The 25,440-nt window shown below is 36.9% G+C and overlaps 2 protein-coding genes across 2 annotated transcripts in view; both read left to right on the top strand.

Annotated features, from left to right (window-relative positions):
• The window catches only part of col21a1 (collagen, type XXI, alpha 1), a 59,231-nt gene extending 47,418 nt beyond the window's left edge, over positions 1–11,813 (top strand). Inside the window, exons 22-29 of the mRNA XM_039690459.2 lie at positions 1,517–1,552; positions 2,760–2,804; positions 3,490–3,522; positions 3,598–3,744; positions 4,779–4,833; positions 7,186–7,386; positions 7,891–7,968; positions 10,835–11,813. Coding sequence (XP_039546393.2) covers positions 1,517–1,552; positions 2,760–2,804; positions 3,490–3,522; positions 3,598–3,744; positions 4,779–4,833; positions 7,186–7,386; positions 7,891–7,968; positions 10,835–11,022 — 783 coding nt within the window. The 3' untranslated portion in view covers positions 11,023–11,813. The remainder of the gene's footprint in view (positions 1–1,516; positions 1,553–2,759; positions 2,805–3,489; positions 3,523–3,597; positions 3,745–4,778; positions 4,834–7,185; positions 7,387–7,890; positions 7,969–10,834) is intronic.
• A 2,637-nt stretch (positions 11,814–14,450) lies between these two features.
• The window catches only part of bmp5 (bone morphogenetic protein 5), a 31,499-nt gene continuing 20,509 nt past the window's right edge, over positions 14,451–25,440 (top strand). Inside the window, exons 1-2 of the mRNA XM_039690346.2 lie at positions 14,451–15,289; positions 22,663–22,855. Of these exons, the coding sequence (XP_039546280.2) occupies positions 14,836–15,289; positions 22,663–22,855 (647 nt within the window). The 5' untranslated portion in view covers positions 14,451–14,835. The remainder of the gene's footprint in view (positions 15,290–22,662; positions 22,856–25,440) is intronic.

The following is a 25,440-nucleotide window of genomic DNA, read 5'->3' as shown; positions in this document are numbered from 1 at the left end:
CATTATCGCTTTTCAGCGCGTTTATGAACGCCGTTGACTTAACGTTACAGTACTGTGTATATAAATATATGACCTACCCCAACCCCGTCCCTAAACCTACCCGTCACTGGGGTTAATGGCATTTATGAGTCTTCCCCTACCATTCTAGGAAAAAAGAAATAGCGCTCCCCAGATGTAGATCTACATTTTGCTTTGTTTCGCTCTGACATTTGATGGCGTGTACATCCACGCGGAATCACTCGGACATTTAACGGCGACACGCATACACGCGGATAGCTCACTTGACTTGAAAGTGGCGTGTATGTTTACGCAAAAGTCATGATGTCCTATGAGACCCATATCCCTCCCCAAAATTTTCTTGGGGAGAGTGACAGGCTTAGGAACGTGCTCAGGAGGCTGGACGGGACCTGAAGTGAAGCTCTGGCACGGCAGGTTGTCACAGTGCCCAATGGTAAACGGAGAACCATTATGCCACAGCATCCACTCCACAAAAGCCTCGAAGTTCCCCCGAGGCCCATCTCCGGGCGTGCTTTGGTCTCAGCGTTGAGACCTGCCCGGAAGAACACACAGAGGCTGGTGTCATCATAATGAACATGTCCAAATACCTCTGTCTGTGGGCCTCGAGGGACTGGTCCTCCTGATCTCCACTGCTGCCGAATCCATATTTATGGTCCGTTCTTCTGTTACAATACGTGGTATACTAGGAATCACGAAAAGACCAGGATATTTAATACTGACGAGCTCAGGATCATTAACACACGCTTGACTTAAACGAGAACGGACAAGGAGTGAGGGAGAACACCGGGTTTAAATACACAGAGAACAGATTAGGGAAACAAGGCACAGCTGGGGCAAATTAACTAAACACAGGTGAATGAACTGAACACTAACAAGGAGCGGGAAAACTGGCAGGACTAAACCAAAAACACTATGACGAGGGAAAACAGATACAGGACAGACACTGAGGGAAACCTGACTATTAGGTTTCTGTTCTTTCCGTCGGGCTGAGCTTGATAAACACACTCCTGACTTTTATCCCATCAATCAGAACTTCAGACTCGAATTACCAGTTTAATCACCATTGATGACCTAGAGGTTTTCTCCAACAAAGACATTTTTGTCAATAAATATGTGAAATTATAGAAAGCTTTTATTTTGATTTTTTTATGTAGTTAGAAATTGAAATTTAACGTGTTCATATTGTAATATTTGATTGTGGGTGTTTTCGGGGCTTTAATATAAAGATATCTTTATGAATATATCAAATAAACCATCGGACACGGACGAGCTCTTTTCTCACTTTTTATTAACTCCTTTTACTTCCGCTCTCTGTACCCCCTTCATAATAAAAGTCCCTCCAACAACATCCACTTTAACACAATATACTGATGAATTTACATTGAAATATTCAAATAAAACACCAGGATTAATATTTTAAATATAATGTGCTACTTTTAAGTCTTACAATATATTTGCATGTTTTTCCGACTAACCTTACCATGAATGTTTTTTATAGGGTCAAAGAGGAGATGCTGGTGAAAGAGGAGCTGATGTAAGTTCACCATTTACAGGATAAGGATTTTTTTTTATCTCTCAGTTATTAGGCAATAGAAGGACTGAAAGCATTTTAGTTAGAAGAGATGGTTCCCCAACTCGATTTTTGCTTATAAAAAAAAAAAAAAAAAAAAAAAAACATTTCTTACATTTGATCACTAGTAAATATTGGCAAAAGTCTTTTGGCTCGGATTCCAGTGGAAATGTGGCTGCTTTGCGGGTTCTACTAAACGTTTTTCAGATTTAATTACAGTATACTTACAATGACATGTAAGATGTTGCTTTTGTCACTATTTGATTTTACTGCATAACACAGAATGGAATTTGGCAGAATTTGGATGAATAAATCAAATGTAGGGCTGCAGACTTCATCAAATCATAAAGACTGATATTTAAATATGACTATGAAGAGATTAATTACATTTTTAAAGATGTATGCATCCTTTTAATTTCCACTTTTTTTGTTGATGGATTTGTATTATACAATACAGAATCCAGAAAAATTGTAAAAGACAAACAGGATTTCTGGGAAAAGGGCTCTGGTAACATTTCAATAAATAATAAATGTGTCAAAGTTTTAGTTGATTTAGAAATCCTTTTTGATTAAAAAAAAATAATAATAATTATCAACCCATTAAAAAAGAAAAGATGGGAAATATGGAATTTGCGAAAAATTAAACTAATTTTTTAGGGCCCTTATATATTTTGGGTATATTTTATATATTTTAAATAAAAATCTCTGTGATGAGAAGGATTGTCATTTATTTCAGATTCAGTCATATTCATTCACTTCATGGAGGATTCTTCAAGCAGAATGTTTCTGTCCCTATAGGATGCATACAGTGTAAAATAGAACATTATTGCAGCATAAAATAAAAATACTCTGTGAAATTTAAATGAATAAAAAGTAAAAAAAATTCAAGTATTCTAATTCATTTTTAAACATTACAAAAAAAAAATAGAATTTAGACTTTACGCTGATCAATGGCATGATCCGATCTTGATAAAAGTTTTTGATAATATATGAAACAAACAAGTTTAATTTGTCAAGATGTCAAGTACTCAAATGCACACAGAAGTAGCTCATGTTGCATTCAATATGAGTGATTTCATTGGACATGCTTATCTATAGATATTCACAAGTCGAATAGCTCCACATATTTATATGAATATGTTACTAAAAAAACAATTATGCATTTGAACAGGGGATGAAAGGTGAAAGAGGAGACTCTGGGAGACCTGGTGTTCATGTAAGTTTGCATGTATGCGTGTGTGTAATATATATATATATATAAACACACTCTCATATTATTATGTTATATTAATGGAAAAATTTTACTTTGACCATTTAAAAAAAAATAAAACCTACAGCGCATTCAATTGTATACATTTAGGAATTACAGGACTGGATGAAGAGATTAAACAAATAAAAATAAACATTTAAATAATACGTAACAATTTCTGGATCTGAAATTACACAACCATCCACAAGGTGGAGTAGTTCCTCTGGCTCGTTTGCAAGACAAGACATTTTCTAACAGTTTTATTGCGTGATACAGTAGTATTTTGCATTAAAAAAAAGAAAACAAATAACTAAGTAGAACTTAAGATTTTATGTTTTTATTTTATAGCTAAAAAAGTGTGGCTTAATTGTCCAAATAGTCTGGACTTTTTCCACTGTGGCTCATTTTTCAAACAGGTATAGGGAAATACAGTGACAGCAAAAATATCCTATACAGTTTTTATGGATTTACTACAAAGCATTTAGATTTTCAGGTGATTTTGCTGCATTTTTATGGTGGTGTTTAATCACAGATTAATTTCCTGTCTGTTTGAACAAGAACTGGCATCACATCTATGCCAAATCACACGTGTGTGTCTGTAAAGCTGTAGTTGTGTTGTAACACAGTTGGTGTGTGACTGGTCTCCACACAGGGTTTGACTGGGCCGGCTGGGCAGAAAGGAGAGGTGAGCACATCTCTGATCTGAGAACAGCATGAGCTCCAGTGCGAGTGTGTTGAGCTGTGTTTGTGTGCATGTCAGAAAGGGCCAGCAGGAGAGCCCGGTCAGAGGGGCCCGATCGGACACCAGGGGCCCCCGGGACAGCCAGGACAGACGGGACCCTCGGGGCCCAGGGGACAGAGCGGAGAAACCGGGCCCGCGGGAACACCGGGACCTGAGGGACGACCTGTATGTGTTAGCTTTCCTAATAACTCTGTGTGTGTGTGTGTGTGTGTATGCCTTCCTCTCCTGTAAGATCATGTAGTCAATAATATTACGATAACACTTTACAATAAAGTTAATTTTAGTTAACATGAACTAAGAATGAACAATACTTGTAGCCTACAGCATTTATTAAAGGAGTAGTTCACTTTTAAAAAAACTTCTGCTGATAATTTACTCGCCCCCGTGTCATCCAAGATGTCCATGTCTTTCTTTCTTCGGTCGAAAAGAAATGAAGGTTTTTGATGAAAACATTCCAGGATTTTCTCCATATAATGGACTTCAATGGGGACCAAACGGTTCAAGGTCCAAAAGAGAGTTTCAGTGCAAACTGTTCAAAGGGCTTTAAAAGATTCCAGACGATGAATAAGGGAGTCTAGCGTCCAAAAACAAATCTTTTTTTGTGTCATTTGGTTGATTCAACGACCAAATGAACAAATTGACTCGGAAAAAGATTTGTTCGTTTTGATGAACGAGTTCGAACAGGAGAGTCACGAACGCGCGTCACAGAACAGAGCAAGGCGAGCATTTGAGCTTATAAAACTTAAACTTTGTTATTTATTTATTAAATGAGCGATCGTTTCGCTTGATAACACCCTTATTCATCGTCTGGAGTCGTTTAAAGCCCTTTGAACAGTTTGCACTGAAACTCTCATTTGGACCTTGAACCGTTTGGTTCCCATTGAAGTCCATAATATGGAGAAAATCCTGGAATGTTTTCATCAAAAACCTTCATTTCTTTTCGACTGAAGAAAGAAAGACATGGACATCTTGGAAGACATGGGGGCGAGTAAATCATCAGCAATTTTTTTTTTTTAAAGTGAACTACTCCTTTAATCTTGGTTAATATTAATTTAAATCACTTACTAATACGTTTTTAAAATCAACGGTTGTATTTGTTAACATTAGTTAATGCACTGTGAACTAACCTGAACACACAATGAACAGCTGGATTTATATGAACTAACATGAAGAAAGATTAATATATAGTGTTTTTGCAGGGCAGAGAGTTTTCTGAGCAACACATTCAGCAGATTTGCAGAGACATCCTTCGATGTGAGTATCCAAAATCATCTGGCATTTTTAATCTATTGTAAACAAGTGAGAAATCCTCTTCAGGTCGCCATCCAGAATAATAAATACATTTAAATCTAAGCAGTAATTTTGGTATAGTTTGTTTCTGATATTTTTGTTTTTTGCTATAGAAGTTCTGAATGGCCAGTAATTTAGTTTAGGGTCCAATTTTAACTAACTTTTAACAGAGACAATTTATATAGACACATGCCACTTCCTGAATCCTCAATACAAGTAAACCCTTAACGCCAAATATGGCGGTTGTATGCACATGCCCCGCCCCTCCCGTCGGAAACCCAATCGTCTGCTTTTAACAATAAAGCCTGGAAACAATTAAGCCTATCGTCTGTTTCCAGCGACGCATGCGCACAGTTGATGTCTGAGACAGCGGAGCGCATGCATAATAAAAGTATAACCTGTGGGGGTAAAGGCGTTTATTTTTTGGGCAAAGTGATCAAGCTTTTTCAGGGATTTTTATCCTATTTTACTGCTGTTTCTATACATGTCCTGGTTACCAGTGAAACTGCAGTTGCCAAGATGGTGGCCGAGTGGCATGACTTGCCTAAAAGGACTTTGCTATTAACTATTGCTGCGTGCCAATTCGCATACTATCCGTCCTAAATAGTATTCGAAAATAGAATTAGTGCGTCCCAAATCGTAGCATGTTGAAATGAGTGTTTCAAAGATACCCGGATGGTCTACTTTTTCCGGTCAGAATCCGAAGTTTTTTTTTTAATTTTTTTTATTTTTATTGCCATATAGAATTCAAGTACAAACAATTAAGGCATAGATCAACAATCATACAGTTACATTCGTGCTGATATATCACTTAGAGAAGAAAAAATACATAGAACAGAGAGAAGAAAAAAAAAACATATAAAAAAATAAATAATAATAATAATAATAAAAAATAAAAAAAAGGGTGAGGGTCTTATTCCAATAACCTAAACATTTCCAAAACAGAGAGAAATTTCAGGGCTTTTGAGTCCGTCATCCAAAGAAGAGATTTTACAAATAACTTCAAGTCATTCTTCCAACCATTGAAATGGGGTTTGATCTTTACAAATTTAGGCTACATCTGTGAATGAAGTAAAACAATCAGATTGTTTATCAAAAATCTAAGTTTTTATCATTCAAAAGCACTCCAACTTTGGTCAGAATCCGATGCACACTCTAAAGGCTGATTTTGCCCACAACCCATTGCGCGTTGGACGAGGATTCGGTTAGAACTACAAACACGAGTAAAAAGTGTTAAAAAAACTACAGACACAGAGGACGCGCGAGTCCCGCGGTTATGTTGAGAGGTTTAGATAAAGGAGTTTGTTTGAGTGATTAATTATCACCATCTAAACTAACGAATATTAATTTAATCAATGTTCTTCACATTATATTGCATCTGCAGCAGCATTGTGAACTTTTGTAAGGATACGTTTAGCCATTACTTTTTAAATGCATCATTATATTCAAATTGCAAAACACGAGGAAAGTATCCGCATGAAAGACCCACGACTGGCAGATTAACGTGCTCCGATACGGTAGGAAATCAAATTATACTGAATGGAGGATTTTAACTGTGACGAGATGATTGACAGGGCAGTTTACGGTGACAGTGAGCTGTCCGTTAAAGATGACGTGATAGTACGTCCCAAAGCTTGCCTACTTTTTTGCTACACACTGAAAAGTACGTACTTTTTCCTCACAAAAAGAGTTCATACTTTTAGGGCGTAGTATAAGTAAGCGAATTGGGACGCAGGGTATGACTTTTGTGTCAGCGTCTAGTATGTGTTCCCCTGGGTGTCCACTAGAGGACTCTTCCCCATTTCCTCACCTACTCACTATGAACTACAATTCCCTTAATCCTTGTCTGTACTCATCATTTGATCATTGCAGACAGCCGTTTCCCATTACCCTGTTATTTCTGTGTATATACCCTGTCTGTTTCTGTGTTCATTGTGGATTCCTTGTTTTCTGTCGTCCCTGTTCTTGTTTTTCGGACTGTCTTTTATGGATTTTGACCTTTTGCCTGGATACAGATTGCCCTAATAAACTGCACTTGGATCTTACCTATTCTCTCGTGTGCATTCCATAACATTTTGCCTCAATAAACTCCTAATGACTGCTTATTAATCGTTAGTAAGGTTAAGTTTATGTATTGGGTGGATTTAAGGTATGTCGAATATCATGCAGAATAAGGCATTAATATGAACAGCCCAAATACGCAGCTTGTTAATAGTGAGAATTGGACCCTAAACTGGAGTTAGCAGTTCATTTTAAACGCTGAATGTGATTTATTGATGAGTTTTGACAGAGGCTGATTCTGTTTTGTGTTTCCAGCTGAGATTCCCGGTCTTCTGTTGAGTAGCCAGCACAATCACCACAGAAGCTGCGAGCACTGCTACACACGCGTGGGACCCCCGGGGCCTCCGGGGCCACCGGGCCCTCACGGCTCTCGAGGATTCCCAGGTTTATCTGGCTCTAACGGGCTGCAAGGGCAGCGGGGTTTACCTGGGCGGCCTGGAGTTCCTGGCATGCAAGGTACAGACATGCTCAACACATCACACTGTGTCTACGTCTATCTCCTACGTGCCGGTCACCGACTTACTTCCGACTTTTACGAAGCTAGTGCTGCTTGGTTTTGGGCAGGCTTTATAGTTTTCTGGTTCCGCCTCTGATGTTCTGAGAGATTTCTGTCCCTCCAATAATTATTTTGATGCTTTACAAAGTTCATAAAGAGATTATAAAACAAATCCTTGTGAATTGAGCGGTTTAGACCAAATTTTCTGAAGAGACACGATCGCTTTTTATGATGAGTGGTAGTTGTAGCTGTCAATGGAGGGACAGAAATGTCTCTGAAACACAAATGAAGATATTACTACATTCTAAGATGAACGAAACTCGTACAGGTTTGTAACCACATGAGAGTGAATAACTTTCATTTTTGGTTGAACTAACCCTTGAAATCTGTACCTGCACATTTACATATTCATTTAGTTTGTCTGTTTTGAAGCACACAAAATGATTTTTTCTGGCTATGTTTAGGTGATCCAGGAGAAAAGGGTGACAAAGGAAATCAAGGACGATCACTAATCGGAGACCCAGGTCTCCCGGGACCACCAGGTGAGCAGACACTGACCACCACTAACCCTAATTATTGAACAGACCATTCATGTGTGGATTAAAAGGGTCATATGCTTTTTTTATGATTTTAGTTTTTCCCTGAGATCACATTTGAGTTTTATTTGGAATCGTTTTACAATTCCAAATATTTTTTTTTCATTTTCTTGCCTTAACTGCCATGAAATGAGCAACAACGCTCCACATCCAGCTGTCAGTAGCAGACACATACCGGATGCTGAGTCGCTGATGACATGCATTTAAGCATTTTAAATATTAAAAAGTATTGACAATTATTTAATATCAGAGCATGATTTTCCAGTTAAATATTACTGGAATGATAATATGCTTTATTATTATTAATACACTGGAATATTAAGTTCCCAACCTTTTATCATACAATATATTCAGCATTATATATGTATGTATATTAGGGCTGTGCAAAGATTAATTGAGATTAATCGCATCCAAAATAAAAGTTTGTGTTTACATAATATATGTGTGTGTGTGCTCAGCTGTGTATAATTATTGTATATACGTAAGTACATGGTATACATTTATGAATTATTTGCACTTAAATACTGTATATATATATATATATGTGTGTGTGTGTGTGTGTGTGTATTTATATATACAAAATAAGTATAAACAGCACACACAAATATATTATGTAAACACAAACTTTTATTTTGGATGCAATTAATCTTTGCACACACACACACACACACACACACACACACACACACATATATATATATATATATATATATATGTGTGTGTGTGTGTGTGTGTGTGTGTGTTCAAAGATTAATTGCATCCAAAATAAAACTTATATATATATATATATATATATATATATATATATATATCCTGTAATAAATATATTATATATGCACAATACTCTTGCACACAATAACTTACTAAAGTGAGCCAATTTATGCTATATTAATTATGATAAACGGTCAAAAACGTTGAGTTCTGAACGATGCTGAACTTGTGCATGTGCAATTACGTCACCGAACGTGCACTATGAACAAATATAAACCAAAGAAATATATTCAAAAATATTCAAACATAATTATTAAACTAAATTGACATTATAAAAATGTGAACATATAAATTCTGAAATATGAAACATGGCTCTTACAACCGGATGGAAACAGTAATGCACCTCGGCTGACATTTTGTGATTGGATCACTGAAAAATGCATCTTCTTGTGATTAATTTTTAATATCCACAATGCATAAACTTGCAGAATTGGGAGTTTGTATGGAATGGAATGGAAATTATTTTATTTGAAACAGGGACAATCCACAAATAAACATTAAACTTGTTAAACAAGAGAATATGTCTTAGGCCAGATTGTAGCAACAATTGCTAATTTCCAGCTGTAGTCCCTGGGCAGGTATAACAAATTTAAAATGATTTTAAAATAATAATTGATTATGAAAAGAGTGACGTCCATCGTAAATAACAGGTCTACCATCAGCCTATTTACTCTCTGTTTCACTGCTCCCCAACAAACACACAGACAATATCGCATCATCTTAAGCACATTATAGCACAATACAACTTTAGACACTCATTCATACACAACACACACACACACACGCACACTATCTTAACGATGTGTGCAAACTTGCTTACTTTGCAACCAACTCTTTGACAAGCCCAAAAAGTGTGAAAATGTCAAAAAAAAAATCTGAATTTTTATCTCAGAATTGAATGTTATAGTCAGAATTGTGAAATAAAGTCACAATTACCTTTTTTTATATTTTATTCCATGGCGGAAACAAGCGTCCATCTGATTCAGATGTAGTCTGTGACAAAAACAAGATTTTCTGTGATTTTTGCTCTGCATTTTTTTTATGAAACTTCCCCTCATTCAAATGTTGATAAAAGAATCGTGTCTCTTTCTTTTTTTTTTAAAGCCAGAGGCGTTGTGGCAACACTTTACAATACGGGTGCACTAATATGCATTAATTCATACTTCACTAATGCACAGATAATCATGAGTTAATGTATAACTCATGAAGAACTAAACCATTAAAGCAACTAATAAAGAGTCTATATGATTAATAGATGAAGTAATACATGAATTGCTATTAATTCAATGTGTCATTGTGTATTAATTCCTTAAGAACATATTTTATTAACTAATAGTGTAAATTAATGTGTTAATAACCACAATTAGTCAAAGCTATGCACTTCAACTTCTAGTTGTCTGCTTTAATTAATCATTAGCTCATGATTTGCAAAGGTATCATTATGTTATGACTTTACTTGTTGGGGCACATCATTATTAACTAGTCATTTAGTAATTTGCACATGAATTTGCAGTAATTAATCGTGTATTAATGCATATTAGTGTTCCTGTCATATTATCTGGAAGTTGAAATACAAGGTTTTGGCTCATTCTGGTAATTAACATATTATTTAACACTATTAGTTAAAAAAAATAGTGATTATGGAATTAATCCACAATTACATATTTAATAGCATGAACTAATACATTAACCTTACAGACTCCTAATGTGGTAATCATTAACGAATAGCTTAAATAATCATTAGTTACACATTAATTTTGTATTATCTGTGCATTAGTTAAGCATGAATTAATGCTTATTAGTGCACCCGTATTGTAAAGTGTTACGATTAAGTATCGCGTGTTCAGATATTCATGCAACAAAAAATTCTAGGGGCCATGTGACTTTTGTGAAAATTATTTTTTGTTGTGTATTTTCAAAGACACTGGCCGGGAAAAAGTTCAATAATCAGGGTGGATGTTATAAGCAGGCATAATTATTTACATGGTGGACAGTAGTTTAAAGTGAGCCACTTTGACACCGAACGTCTCTTTGACGGCAGGTCCGATGGGTCCGGCCGGAGTGGGGAAACCAGGAGCGCCAGGGAAACCGGGGTCACCGGGTCACGGCGGAGAGGAGGGGAAGAGAGGACACCCCGGGGAGCCCGGCCAGCCCGGAGTGTGCCATCCCAACATGTGCTACGCTGCAATGATGAGAAGAGACCCTTACAGTAAAGGCCCAAACTATTGAAAGAGGCAGACAGTCAGTGAATGAGAGAAAACAGCGAATCTTTCCAATCTCAGGACGATCAAGAGTGTCTCGCACTCACGGGCACATGAAGTACCTCTTAAAGTGTAGATAATACATTAACACCAGCGACGACTCCATTCGACACTCGTCTTACTGTGCCATGATGTTTGTCACGAGGAACGAAACGCATCAGCTTGTGAAAAGCATCCGGTGTGTGTGAGGAGAGATCGTCGCTCTCACTCGTCACCAGCGTCTCGTCGTGTGTGTCTATGATGCCTTCTCCGTCTCTCTCTCTAGTCCTCATCCCTTATAGGGTTCCCACATCGATTTTCATGACTTTTCCTGGTATTTGTGATTTGCAGGAAACATTTAAAAAAAATCTATTTAAAAAAATGGTAATTTCTAGCCTATTTTAGAGCAGAAAAAGTATATATTCTTCACTATAGAAATGTCCATGAGTGTTTTTCCACACATTTTCCAGATTACACTTGTGAGTGTGGTTCGATATCTGTATTAAATGTTGAAATGGTACCTTTTAATCCACCTTTCTCTACAGCAAATGAGACACAATTGTGATTTTCTTTCTTTAACCCTTGGTCGATAAAGGGTGTGTAGAAGAGTGTAATAAAGCACACCTTCCAATAAATGTATAATTTTTTTGTTATTTATAAGAACTGATATCAGTTACAGCTTCTCCTGTGAGAGCGCTTTCTTATTTTTGCAGTGATTATTTTTTTATAACATTCATGTGTTTGAATGACTTTTAATAATATTAATTAAAACCTTTTTTTTATTATTTTTTGTTGGTGTTGTTGTTGCTTCATGTTCTTTTAATAGCAGTATTATTTATGATGTTGTGAATGTGTGCTGGCCGATTATCCCTATTTCTTATGTCACAACTCATAAATGAAACCAGAAAAACAGATACACAGATCACAAATACACTGTTGGACTTCCATCTATATATGCCCTGCAATGGATTGATCACTTTTTTTTTATTGTAAGTGAAATGTTTCTTAAAGTTCTACTCTAATATATAGTAGCATTAATTATATTTATGGTTAATTAATTTTCTAGGTAGCAGGCAGTCTAATCAAACTAGTCTGAGATTATGGAGTGTACTTGTTGAATGAAATAATATTCAAACCTGTTCCCGTTGAAACGCTGAAATCCAGTCCTAGATGGCGCTGTTGCTCTTTCTCACAGTTAGGATGTTCATGACGAGATTTCCCTGCATGTTTTGACCAGCGGTCAAAATTTTGGGCTCACTCACTCTTAATATGCTTCGTATTTAATACACAGGTAAACGCTCATTGCTCTCATTGCTTTGCATTGGACCAGGAATAGTGCATGGAGATTATATATATTTAGTTACAGGACATTTTCAGAGATGTTTGTAGGTTTCACCATGATCTCTTGGTCTTTAAAAATGACTGACATTAATTTAGTGATCAAATTTAGCACTCTTATGGAAATGTGATAATATTTTGTAATTATCATGGCAATTTATATCTGACAATTTTTCAAATTGCTCGCCATAAATCAACATCTAAGGAAAATGTTCTAAGTTTCCAATCAAAATATGCGTTTCTGTTACAAAACAGGGCATTGATTCATACATGTGGAGTTACAGCGTGTTTAATCAGGCATTTTAGAGACACGACCATTGAATAGGGAAATAAACTATATTCCTATGAGATATTAGTTTTATTGCCAAATCTTACTTCTATTACGGTGCCCCAAGAACATAATAATATGCAATAACTAAAGCATAAAGCTAAATTGTATATCAATTCATTCATTTTTTTAGATCATGAAACCTAAAAATTGATTGGTGAATGAAAAAAAATCGCATTGTTTTGTCTATGTGTCATTGTTCACTATAGAGTGGACTTAAAGGAGTAGTTCACTTTAAAAAAAAAAACTTTAGCTGATAATTTACTCACCCCCATGTCATCCAAGATGTCCATGTCTTTCTTTCTTCGGTCGAAAAGAAATGAAGGTTTTTGATGAAAACATTCCAGGATTTTCTCCATATAATGGACTTCAATGGGGACCAAACGGTTTAAAGGTCCAATGAGAGTTTCAGTGCAAACTGTTCAAAGGGCTTTAAACGATTCCAGTCGATGAATAAGGGTCTTATCTAGTCATGACTCAAAAAAAAGATTTGTTCATTTTGATGAACGAGTTCGTACAGGAGAGTCACGAACGCGCATCACAGAACAGAGCAAGGCGAGCATTTGAGCTTGTAAAACTTAAACTTTGTTATTTATTTAATAAATGAACGATCGTTTCGCTTGATAAGACCCTTATTCATCGTCTGGAGTCGTTTAAAGCCCTTTGAACAGTTTGCACTGAAACTGTCTTTTGGACCTTGAACCGTTTGGTTCCCATTGAAGTCCATTATATGGAGAAAATCCTGGAATGTTTTCAACAAAAACCTTCATTTCTTTTCGACTGAAGAAAGAAAGACATGGACATCTTGGATGACATGGGGGTGAGTAAATTATCAGCAAAAGTTTTTTTTGAAAAGTGAACTACTTTAACACCAACAACAATAACTCTCCACGTTTTTATGTTCTAAAAACAACACTGTAAAAATGATGGTTTAACTTAAAAAAGTAAGTAACCTGGTTGCCTTAAAAATTTAAGTTCATTGAACTGGAAAAGAGTTAATACAATGAAGGAGATTAGTTTAACCATCAGAAATTCAAAATAAAAAGTTATCTCAACTAAATAAATTATTATAAAATTGATTTGACAAAAGAAAATATGTTGTAATTACTAACACTGTAAAAAAAATATTGTTGGTTTAACTTAAAAAAGTAAGTAATCTGGGTTGCCTTAAAATTTTAAATTGATTGAACTGGAAAAAGTGAGTTAATACAATGAAGTAGGTTAATTTAACCATCAGAAACTCAAAATAAAAAGTTATCTCAACTAAATAAATTATTATAAAGTTGATTTGACAAAAGAAAATATGTTGTGATAACAAATCTTGAAAGTATTTTTTACAGTGAAGAAAAAATACTAAATTATCGTCCTTCACTAAAAACTCAAAGTAAAAATATAATTTTAGCAATTTTAGTTTAGTAAAGAAATGAATGCTTGGTTGTATAGTCCTGTCATGATCCTTCAGTATTAAAGCCAGCGTTTCCAAGATTTGAGATTGCAAACGCGCACAAGTCTCCCAAAAGCCCTTTTACAGAGAATGGCTCTGCCATAGCGAACTACTAAGTGCACTCGATAGCTGTCGATAGCTTTAATATCAGCCACAGCCCGAGCAACGCTGAAATAAAGCTGACAGGTGTTTGCCCGCCTGGACTTCTCCTTTGACTAATCACGAAAGGTCTCATATATCAAGTGTCTCTCATTTCACGGTGAGCTGCATTCATGCCCCAGGTCAGCGACGTTTTATACACGACCGCTAGAGGTTGATGCAAACCCTCCAGAGTGTGTGGGACGGACTCCTGCTTCCAGCACTTCTTCAGGGATGCGCGCTCCACTCCACCAGTTCATGCACTGACTCCTGAGAGTGCGCGCGCGCTTCGGCTCACACAGGGGGAAAGAGAGTCCTCGTAAGTTGTTCTTCCTCTCTCGTGTTTGTTAAATAATTCAATCGAGAATGCAACCGAAGGGCATTAGAGAAGAACATGTTGCCTAACAGTGGCAATAGGCATGACCTGGGGTGAAATCTAAATCCACGGAGTAAAAGACTTGGCAAGTGAAACAAAGTTATTAATGGTGCACCATGGAGAGCGCCATCATCAATCCAGCTCTCGCTTGGTGAACGCATCATCCTGAGAGAGAAAGATGAGAGCGCCAACGTTTGGACTTCTGTGGAGCTGTCTCGGTTTTCTTCACGGGGTTCAGTGCGGTTTAGGAGACAACCATGTGCATTCGAGCTTTATTTACAGGCGGTTGCGCAACCACGAGCGGCGCGAGATCCAGAGAGAAATCCTCTCCATCCTGGGCTTGCCGCACCGTCCCCGGCCCTTCTCCCCGGGGAAACAGGCGTCGTCGGCACCGCTCTTCATGCTGGACCTATACAACGCGATGACGACCGACGAGGAGGACGCTGTACTCGGGAAGGCGCTCGCGGGGAAGCCGCGTAAAAGCGCGTCTGGAGTTCCACATGGATACTCGCGCGCCGCGCATCAGCCGTACCGCGCGACGCCACTGACCAGTCAGAGCCCGCCGCTGGCCAGCGCGCACGACAACAACTTTCTGAATGACGCGGACATGGTGATGAGCTTTGTCAATCTAGGTAGGTAGAACTGCTATTGAAGTGTGTCGATACTTACTCCCAATTAAAATAGGGTTCACTTTAATTTGATGGTCCCTTTAACACATTCTGTCGACTAGGGTGTTAGTAGACTGGTATAAGTTGACATGTCGTTGCAAAGTTACTTATATAGTAGGGTGAACATATTTTGATTACCAAAAACCAGGACACTCGGCCCGGCAAACCAACACAGTCTCGATACTCGAAGTTTACTCAAAGATACCTTATTAATTTCAATACATTTAAAGTAGGTTATGCCTCCTCTGTATGGATAGAAAATTGTTATATTGTTATTTGATAACAGGACTTGTCCTGGGAAAACAGGACAGTTGGTCACCCTATTATATAGTCAACGGACCAGCAAAACATAGCGTTACCATAATTTGTTCCTCTGATCTAATTAAAACATATTAAAATTTTAATATGTATCCCCATATTTCGGTATACTTTATTTTCTGTCATTGTCACACTGTTATACATTTATATAACATATACATTCGCATAATTACACGCAACCCTAAACCAGTTACTTAATATAACTCATTACTTATACACTGTAACAAAGACACGTTCAAATAAAGTGTACCCCTTATTTCTATAAATGTGTTTGTGTGCTTATCAGAAATGTGAATGTTGTGTCACACAATTAAACAAATGCAAATAAACATTTCTACAGCGCTAATACCAGTCAGAGAATTCGTTTTATATCTGGGTGGGGTCTTATGTTTTGTTTATAAACTTTTTTTTTATATAAAAGTAAGAACATTAGGAAATAGCAATGTGATGCGTGTGTGTGTGTGTGTGTGTGTGTGTGACAGATCGGGCCTCGGGTCTCTCAGACCAACACAGACTTAAGGAATGCAATTACAGCCCGGCTCCTGATGTTAAATGCTCATTATTGATAATTGCCAGCTACCGTTTGGTTCGTCGCACTATTACAGATTTAGAGCTTCACCAAGTTTAGAAAATGTAAAATTATAACCTGTTGGATGCAGCAGACACACTGGAGTCTAAGAGTAAACACACTTAACAAACTAAGAAATACACCTTCAGATGATGTTCATTTGCTGGATGATTTTGAAGTGAAAACGGCTTATTGAAAAAATAAAAAAAATGCTAGAATGAATTATCTGAAAAATAAAATTTAGCACTCAGACTTCATCTGATTATATATATAGTGCACTGAAGTGATTGTGCATGTATATTACAATATTACAACAAGTTTGTTTTTAAGTTATTAAACACATGGTCCCTTCCAAAGCTATTCATCATGTTATTGAATGAATTTCTAAGAATGTTAAAATAGCAGGTGCTTTTTTTCATATTACTGGAATATAGTCGTCCACATTTACCCTGTCCTTGAAATCCCTATAAACGGCGTATTTATATACAGTATATATAGGACTGTATGGTTACTGGAAACTCGGAGGCAATTGCAGGTTCTAGAGGGAAAATAAAAATGTGGCTATAAAGAGTGTTATTATATCTGAACACACTCGCATGCACGGTGCCGTAGTGAAGCAAATCGCGCGCGACGTCTACATGCAGGGTCTGCTAATATCCCGTCGTTAGTAATAACTGCGTTTGCTGTTATTTGAAGAATGCTGTGATAAGATTGAACTGTATACAACTTCAGTGGCTGTGACCTCTCACCTCACAGTCCGCGGAAACTTATCGAGTGACTGTCTGACCTGAGGATAATTTGCCTTAATTACTTCCTGTTGTTAAGCAGAGGAAAGAGCTTGAAGAAAGGCCGCTTTTCCTCTAAATCTGCTAATCTGGAGCCAGTGGCTCCTGCCTTTCGTTCTCTTGCAGTTTGCAGACCTAATTTACGCCTTAGACGCTGGTTTTGACATATTTTTGTTGGTTCTTCCACTGAAGGTGATTTATTCACAGCATAGAAATTCATACCCGGATGAATCACAAAAAAAAAAAAAAAAAAACGGATATGCTGTTTTTATGGATATGTCAGACGTTCAGTATAAACAAAGTTTGAGGCTCAGATATGTCGGTGTGTGTGTGTTTAGGTAGTCCCCATCATCACCTGAAGTGCGCTCCATGTGTTTCCACTCATCAGGGCTTGTACGGCGTCTGCTTTTAAAGCGCTTCGGCTCTTTCCATCTACAATCAGCCAGGGCTTCAATTCAATTCAATTCAATTCAATTCAATTTATTTACCCACACATAAATTCAAGACAAATGGTACAAACCAATTGGCACATATAGTCATGTGTGAATCAGGTCTCCAAAGCTTATAATAGGGAGCCTGAGACATATTAAAGTAATGCACTACATACAAATACTTCAACTAAACACCAGTCACATGACCAAAATATCATACAAAAATACACAATACAACATAAGACACACAATAAGTAGATGAGACCAGGACAATGCTTTAAAATCAACTGTAGTACAGGCTACTGGCAAGGTTAAACTTCAGTAAACTTGTACGTTTATATCTATAAGTAAAGGAAAAGGCTTCATATTGAGTTTTTGAGTGATAAAAGTTACTCAGCATCTTCACTGGCCACGATTCTGGCATCGATACCATGGAGGAAATCTTAGATATTTTTAATATTATCTCATAATTTTGCAGTCGGTGTATTAGTCTGCCGTCACTTTAAGAGCTGACGCACCGATGCATTATTCTGTTAGCCTACACATGCGTTTTCTTTCTCAACTTCATGTTAAAACATAACTGACTGTGTTTACGTGAATAATACTCATTAAGACCGGCATTTTGTCATTGTTTTGTGTGTTTGAATGTTTAAGTGCAATAAGAAGCAAAAAATAAGCAGCTGTGTGTGTGTGTGTGTGCACTTTGAATGAGTAAAAGTATACGCAATACACACAATCCCAAACCCTGTAACTGCAACAATACTAATCCGGAGCGATTGAAATGAGTGAGTGAGTGGAGGCGGGTTTGTGTGTAACTCGCTGTCAGAGAGAGAGAGAGAGCAGCTGATCTCAGTGTTGATTCTGAGGAAAATGAGTGCTGGAAGTGTTGATATGTATCAGACATGTTTTTATATTTTTGTCAACACCACATTAGGCTTGCATTTTTAAAAGACTACAATTGAAGAATGTACACTCTAAAAAATGCTTGGTTGTTTCAACCCAAATTTGGGTCAAATATGGACAAACCCAGTCATTGGGTTTCATTTGCTAATTTGTAACCCAACGGTTGGGTTTGTCCATATTTGACCCACACTTGGGTTAAAATAACCCTGTATTTTTTTTTTTTGAGTTTATGCATTATATATAAAATTCTAGTGGCTAGTACACTCTAAACAATGCTGGGTTGTTTGAACCCAAATGTGTGTCAAATATGGACAAACCCAAATGTTGGTTTAACCCTAAAACTGTATTCTGGACAAATGTGGGCAAAATAGTTTTGATTTATTTTTAAAAAACACTTCCCTTGATCTGAGGGGTACAAGACTTGGCTACTTTTCCTAAGTTTGCCTCCTGAACACACATATTTTTTTTTTTTTTTTTATAACTCCTTAATCTTGTATTTGGGTCAAAAATGGGCACCCAAAGAAATGAATGGGAAAAACTGTAATTTAAAATAAGCCAAAATAAGACACCAGGTGACAGCAAAGTCACTTCATCTTTAGGTTTTAGCTCTAAGAACTTATTGGAATGATATTTTAATGTAGTTTAAAAAAAATTAAAACATAAAAATAAGCATAATTTACATAGAAAATATGGTAAATAAATTCAAAAATACCCCCAAAAATAAAAAAAACACCATAAATGGATAGACAAAACTTTATCGAAGACAGTGATATACAGTAACATTTATAATAAATAAAAATTAGGATCACACCTGAGTCCTCCACTTTTGTCCACCATTACAGGATTAAGGGCTATAAAGTGAATACGGTGAAATGTAATTTAAAATTTACCCCAACTTCAACTTTCCATTTCAACTTAAATTTTTTTGATTGCATTTTTACCCCATAATTGGGTTTGTCCATATTTGACCCAAATTTGGGTTCAAACAACCCAGCATTTTTTAGAGTGTATAGTAACTGCGGCCTTGCATTTCAGGACCCAATGTGTTGATGTTGTAGTATGGGTTTATAAAAATAGCTTGTATAGTTATCAAAAAGTGCAACTGTAGGAAACAATGATAAGAAGACAAACAACCCAACTATGAGTAGAGCGTAAGCCTCTGTCCACAGCTGGATCATTGCCATGCACTCAAATATACTTTTACTTTAAACAATCTCTTGAAATAAATCCACTGAATTAATGAAAGAATATCTGTGTTTTGGCTGGAAAGCTCTATATCCCCATCGTCCTCTGTTGTTCATTAGCGTTCAGGATGCTGGAGTTGAGTCTGGCCAGCTGCTGTAACTGTGGCCTGACCTCTGACCTCTGCGTGTTAAGTAACTGCAGACTTTCACTGTAGATAAACTATCAGGACGCACACACACACACTGCGCTTCATGTACATCGCACGAATGCAAGGCTTTAGGCAACGGATACACGAGTTAGTCCAGTAACAACAACAATTAGTGTTCAGTTTCAGTTTCATCTCTTCCAAACTGAGATGTCCAATCATTTTAAAAGTGTGTTTTTCAAAATAAAATGCCTCCCCCCTTAAACATGTAGGCTATCTTTTAATTAAAATAGGTCAATAAAAACAAGTATTTAAAAATCCTCGATTGTTTAAAACCAGCTGATGATCAGGGCTGGTGATATCCTGTCAATCAAAAGCGAGTGGAAGAACGAGACCACAACTCATACTGTGTGTGTGTGTGTGAAGAAAATGGCAAGTTAATGTGACAATAACACACAGAAAACAGGCTCTATTTGACCCTGTGAATCACCTTCAGGGTTTCCCACATCACATAATCACAGGAGCTTTGTGTGCGTTACTTCTGATAAGAAACAAAGTCTCATCTTTCAAATTCTGTCCATTTTATCTTGAAATTCAAGCAATAAATGGCGTTTTGTTCTCTTAAATGTGACGTGAGATTGCAGTATGAGCGGAGCTCAAGCCTTTTCTTCCACTTTATTACAAGTTACAGCATGAAACAAATGCATGAGCATCAAAAAGTGTGTTGAAATATACAGTACAACTTACTGTCTCATGTAATCTCTCAATCTGTGTTTCAACCGCAGAAAGACGCCAATAAAACAGCTTGTGAACAATGTTGCGTTTCCCTCAGGAAAGTTCTCCAGTGTCACAGTTCATTATATCTGGAAAACCCCCCAGAGACGAGTCTATTTACTCAGAATCACACATGTACGTTTCAATAAATGATGTAACCAGAGAAATTTAGTGTATTCCCTTACTGTGCGTTCACACCGCACGTCAAATTCGCGGCTAGTTTGACGCTTGACCACTTTGTGTTGATTCGCGCGTCAAGAGTAAAAACAAACGTTTGAAACGAAATTCACGCACGTCAGAATCCAAAACCGTTGGCGGCCATCTTTTTTATGTTGATCGAGCATTCATCGAGAGAGTCGCCGCTCTGTATTTGCTCTGTTTTATTTTTAATAAAGGCGGTACTTCCGCCTGTCCCGCGTCCAGTTTGATGACCTGTTGTCCCGCACCCTCGCCCTCATCCATCTAATCTGTCATTTAATTTAGTTTTGATGATAAATAGAGCCAGCCTACAAAAGTTATTAACCTGTCCTGTGATATTTTCTCTCTCACGTCCATGCACATGTACAGTATGTTGGTTGTCTTTACATCATAATAATATTTCAGATAATCTAGATATGGAATAAATAACATTTAATACTAAATGAACATGTCTCGTATAGTGAAATAAAGTTTTAAGTGATAAAATACTTGCTTTGTTGTGCATTAGAACCACACCAGGCATTTAGTCATATTACAACATAATGTATTGAAGCATCTAGATCCTTCACCATGTGAGCAAGCAGCTAGGCTCCTGATTGGTTAATGCCAAAGTTCAGATTTTTTCGGGCGGCAGACGCGAATTCGCGTCAAACCCGTGAATACACAAAAAACACTAATTAAATCTTTCGCGCTTAACGCGCCAGATGCTCAATTTGCGCCATTCGAAGTTGACGTGTTATGGGCCTTTCACACAGTTGCCCTTCAGATACAACGTGATTTGCGCTGCGCTATGCCGTATGATCATATATATATATATATATATATATATATATATATATATGTGTGTGTGCGTGTACACATATAACATCGAAATCAACACATGAATCATGAGCTCAGTTCTTTTTTAGAATAAAACATTTATTCAAAAAACAAACGAAGAAATTATAACGTTACATATATTAAAACACACCTGACAGCTTTTTTGACGATGTCAAAATTGTATCGTACGGCTCAGGAAATTCCGACAGTACAAGCTTTTCATCCATTTTGATTTCCGTGTTTGTTTCCATGTCCCGTTTCTATTGGCCACGCTGATAATCGTCACAGAGTGCAGCGGCAAAAGTTAAACTATTTTGAACTTTGACCGCGGCGTGTGCGGTCAAAAATAAGGCGTATTCGAAATAAGGCGTATTCCGCACCGCGCTCTACGCCTCATTCACGCCGCGGGAATTTTTCCGCGCGTAACGCGTCTTTGCATTGACTTAACATCGAAATCATTCACGCCTGACGCGCTATTCGCATCCGGTGTGAACGCACCATTAGAAAAATGTACCATAGTTTCCATAGTTTCAACCAAAATAAAACTAATTTACTTTAAATAAATCAAGAAATTGATCATGTAATGACTGATGGATGAGAATGATGTAATCTTGATAATTAGCGATTATTCGGTGATTCAGAGATGAATACTGTGTTTTCCTGAACGCTCTCGGGTCTGTTCGAGGGAATGCAGTGTGTGATAGTCCTCTGGCACAGCAGTTTCCAGATATATGAAGAAAGCACTTCCTATATATCAAATATGTCGTTAAGGTCTCCACCATTAGGACATGTTTAAGAGGTAGCACTACATCTCCGACAGTGATAACCTCTCACACACATGCTCTTTTCTGCAGATTACAAATGAGAATCTTGGGAGGTCAGAAAGCTTGTGAGACATTGTTCACAAAAACATGGAATTTGTGTCCTCTGCGAGCGCAGTGTGTTATTAGCGGCGGGCTGTTTTTCTTCCCTGACAGCTCATTCATCACGGACAGGGAAAGGCCTGTGCGGCTGCTACCTGTGCTCAGACGCCTGCTGTAATGGACTGGATATTGCTTTTGTTGGTCGTCCAAATGTTTGGATTAGGCGAGGAATGTTGACCGTTTTGATGAATGACTTTTTAAAGAAAGCAGTTCTTGACGCTTAGCGTGTGTGTGATAGTCCTACAGTGTGGCTGCGCTTCTCATTGTGCGCTTTGTGTTTCCGTGCAGTGGAGAGGGATAAGGATTTCTCCCATCACAGACGACACTACCGGGAGTTTCGCTTCGACCTCACTCAGATTCCCGAGGGTGAGGCGGTGACCGCCGCCGAGTTCAGGATTTATAAGGATCAAAGTCCCGTCAGATATGAGAACATCACGCTCAAGGTCACCATATACCAAGTCATCAAAGAATATCCAAACAGGTGAGAGCTTTCCACATGTACACTACACTGGTCACCAGTTTCGCATGATCCTGTTCCTAAAGTTACTTTCGTAGAATGTCTGGATTTCTTCACTGAACTAAATTAAAATGGATACCTGTGTGCATTTACACCTACACTCTCGGAAGAAAAGGTTCTATATAGAACCTTAAAACGTTCTAACAGCGCTACGTGTTTGGAACCACTAAGAGGTTCTATACAGAACCCTTCAATAATAAGAACTTGTTTGTAATTCTTTGTAACCAGGAAAAAGGTTCTATATGGAACCCCTTGGGTTCATTCACTCTCAGAAAAAAAGGTACAAAAGCTGTCACTGGGGCTGTACCTTTTCAAAAGGTACACTTTTGTACCTTAATGGTACATTTACGCACTTAAAATGTACATATTAGCACCTAAAATGTACATATTAACACCTAGAATGTACATTAGGACCTAAAATGTAAATATTAGCACCTAAAATGTACAAATTAGCACCTAAAATGTAAATATTAACAACTAAAATGTACAAATTAGCACCTAAAATGTACAAATTAGCACCTAAAATGTTCATATTAGCACCTAAAATTGACAAATTAGCACCTAAAATGTACATATTAACACCTAGAATGTACATATTAGGACCTAAAATGTAAATATTAACAACTAAAATGTACAAATTAGCACCTAAAATGTACAAATTAGCACCTAAAATGTACATGTTAGCACCTAAAATTGACAAATTAGCACCTAAAATGTACATATTAACACCTAGAATGTACATATTAGGACCTAAAATGTAAATATTAGCACCTAAAATGTACAAATTAGCACCTAAAATGTACAAATTAGCACCTAAAATGTACATATTAGCACCTAAAATTGACAAATTAGCACCTAAAATATACATATTAACACCTAGAATGTACATATTAGGACCTAAAATGTAAATATTAACAACTAAAATGTACAAATTAGCACCTAAAATGTACAAATTAGCACCTAAAATGTACATATTAGCACCTAAAATTTACAAATTAGCACCTAAAATGTACATATTAACACCTAGAATGTACATATTAGGACCTAAAATTTAAATATTAACAACTAAAATGTACAAATTAGCACTTAAAATGTACATATTAACACCTAGAATGTACTTATTAGGACCTAAAATGTAAATATTAACAACTAAAATGTACAAATTAGCACTTAAAATGTACATATTAGCACCTAAAATGTAAAAATTAGCACCTAAAATATACATATTAACACCTAAAATGGACATATTAGCACCTACGTAAAATGGACAAAAGTTTACCTTTTAAAAAGGTACAGCCCCAGTGACAGCTTTAGTACTTTTTTTTTCTGAGTGTGTTCATTACCATTTGTTTTGTCCTTTCTGAATTAAATATTTCATATTATTGACAAACATCAAGACCCTAAAATGTATGTACTGTATGAATGCATGAGAATTATCACAAGATATGGGGGTTAGAAAATGTATGAGTAACAATTGTAATTGAGATGGCATTCAGCATCACAGATTCTGCCCTCCTTTGAGCTCTAAATAATTCATTCTCGGGGAATTTCCCACAAGATATATTCAGTGTTTGGATGAGTAGTGAAGAAAAGCTGCAAATGAGTGCATTCTTCAGATCTGTTAAAGAGTGAGACGGATCTGTTTGTAGAGCGAGAACATGGCAAAGAGTTGTGTTTCTGTTAGATCTATGTTTGTATTGTCTTTGTTTCCTATGTTCCTGCTTCTCTTTTGTTGTCATAGTTACATTGTTTGATTGATTAGCCCCACCTGCCGCTTGTTTTCTCCCTCAGTTAACTTGTGTGTGTATAGTCCTCTGTTTGAGTTGCTCTTTGTCAGTTTGTGTGGGTGTTAAAGGAGTAGTTCACTTTTAAAAAAAACTTTTGCTGATAATTTCCTCACCCCCATGTCATCCAAGATGTCCATGTCTTTCTTTCTTCGGTCGAAAAGAAATTAAGGTTTTTGATGAAAACATTCCAGGATTTTCTCCATATAATGGACTTCAATGGGAACCAAACGGTTCAAGGTCCAAAAGACAGTTTCAGTGCAAACTGTTCAAAGGGCTTTAAACGACTCCAGACGATAAATAAGGGTCTTATCAAGAGAAACGATCGCTCATTTAATAAATAAATAACAAAGTTTAACTTTTAGAAGGTCAAATGCTCGCCTGCTCTGTTCTGTGACGCGTGTTCGTGACTCTCCTGTTCGAACTCGTTCATCAAAATGAACAAATCTTTTTTTGAGTCAACTCGTTCGTTTCGTTCGTTGAATGAACTGAATGACTCGGGAAATGATTTGTTCATGGGGGTGAGTGAATTATCAGCAAAAGTTTTTTTTTCAAAAGTGAGCTACTCCTTGAGTTGGTTTTTTTGTTGGTTTCTCTTTTTCTTCTTCATGTGTTTGTTATTTCGACTATAGTTGTGAAATAAAGTGACTGCTATAGATCCTGCAACTACTCTCATCACAGCAGCCGCCCCGTGTCAGTTCCATTGTTACTTTATTGTTATTCTTAAATGTAGAAAATAGTAAAAATAAAGATTTAGACGTGTAT

This window comes from Pimephales promelas, chromosome 11 (genome assembly GCF_988280905.1).
Source record: "Pimephales promelas chromosome 11, fPimPro1.hap1.1, whole genome shotgun sequence".
NCBI classification, from domain to species: domain Eukaryota; kingdom Metazoa; phylum Chordata; class Actinopteri; order Cypriniformes; family Leuciscidae; genus Pimephales; species Pimephales promelas.
This window is presented reverse-complemented; position numbering and strand designations above follow the sequence as displayed.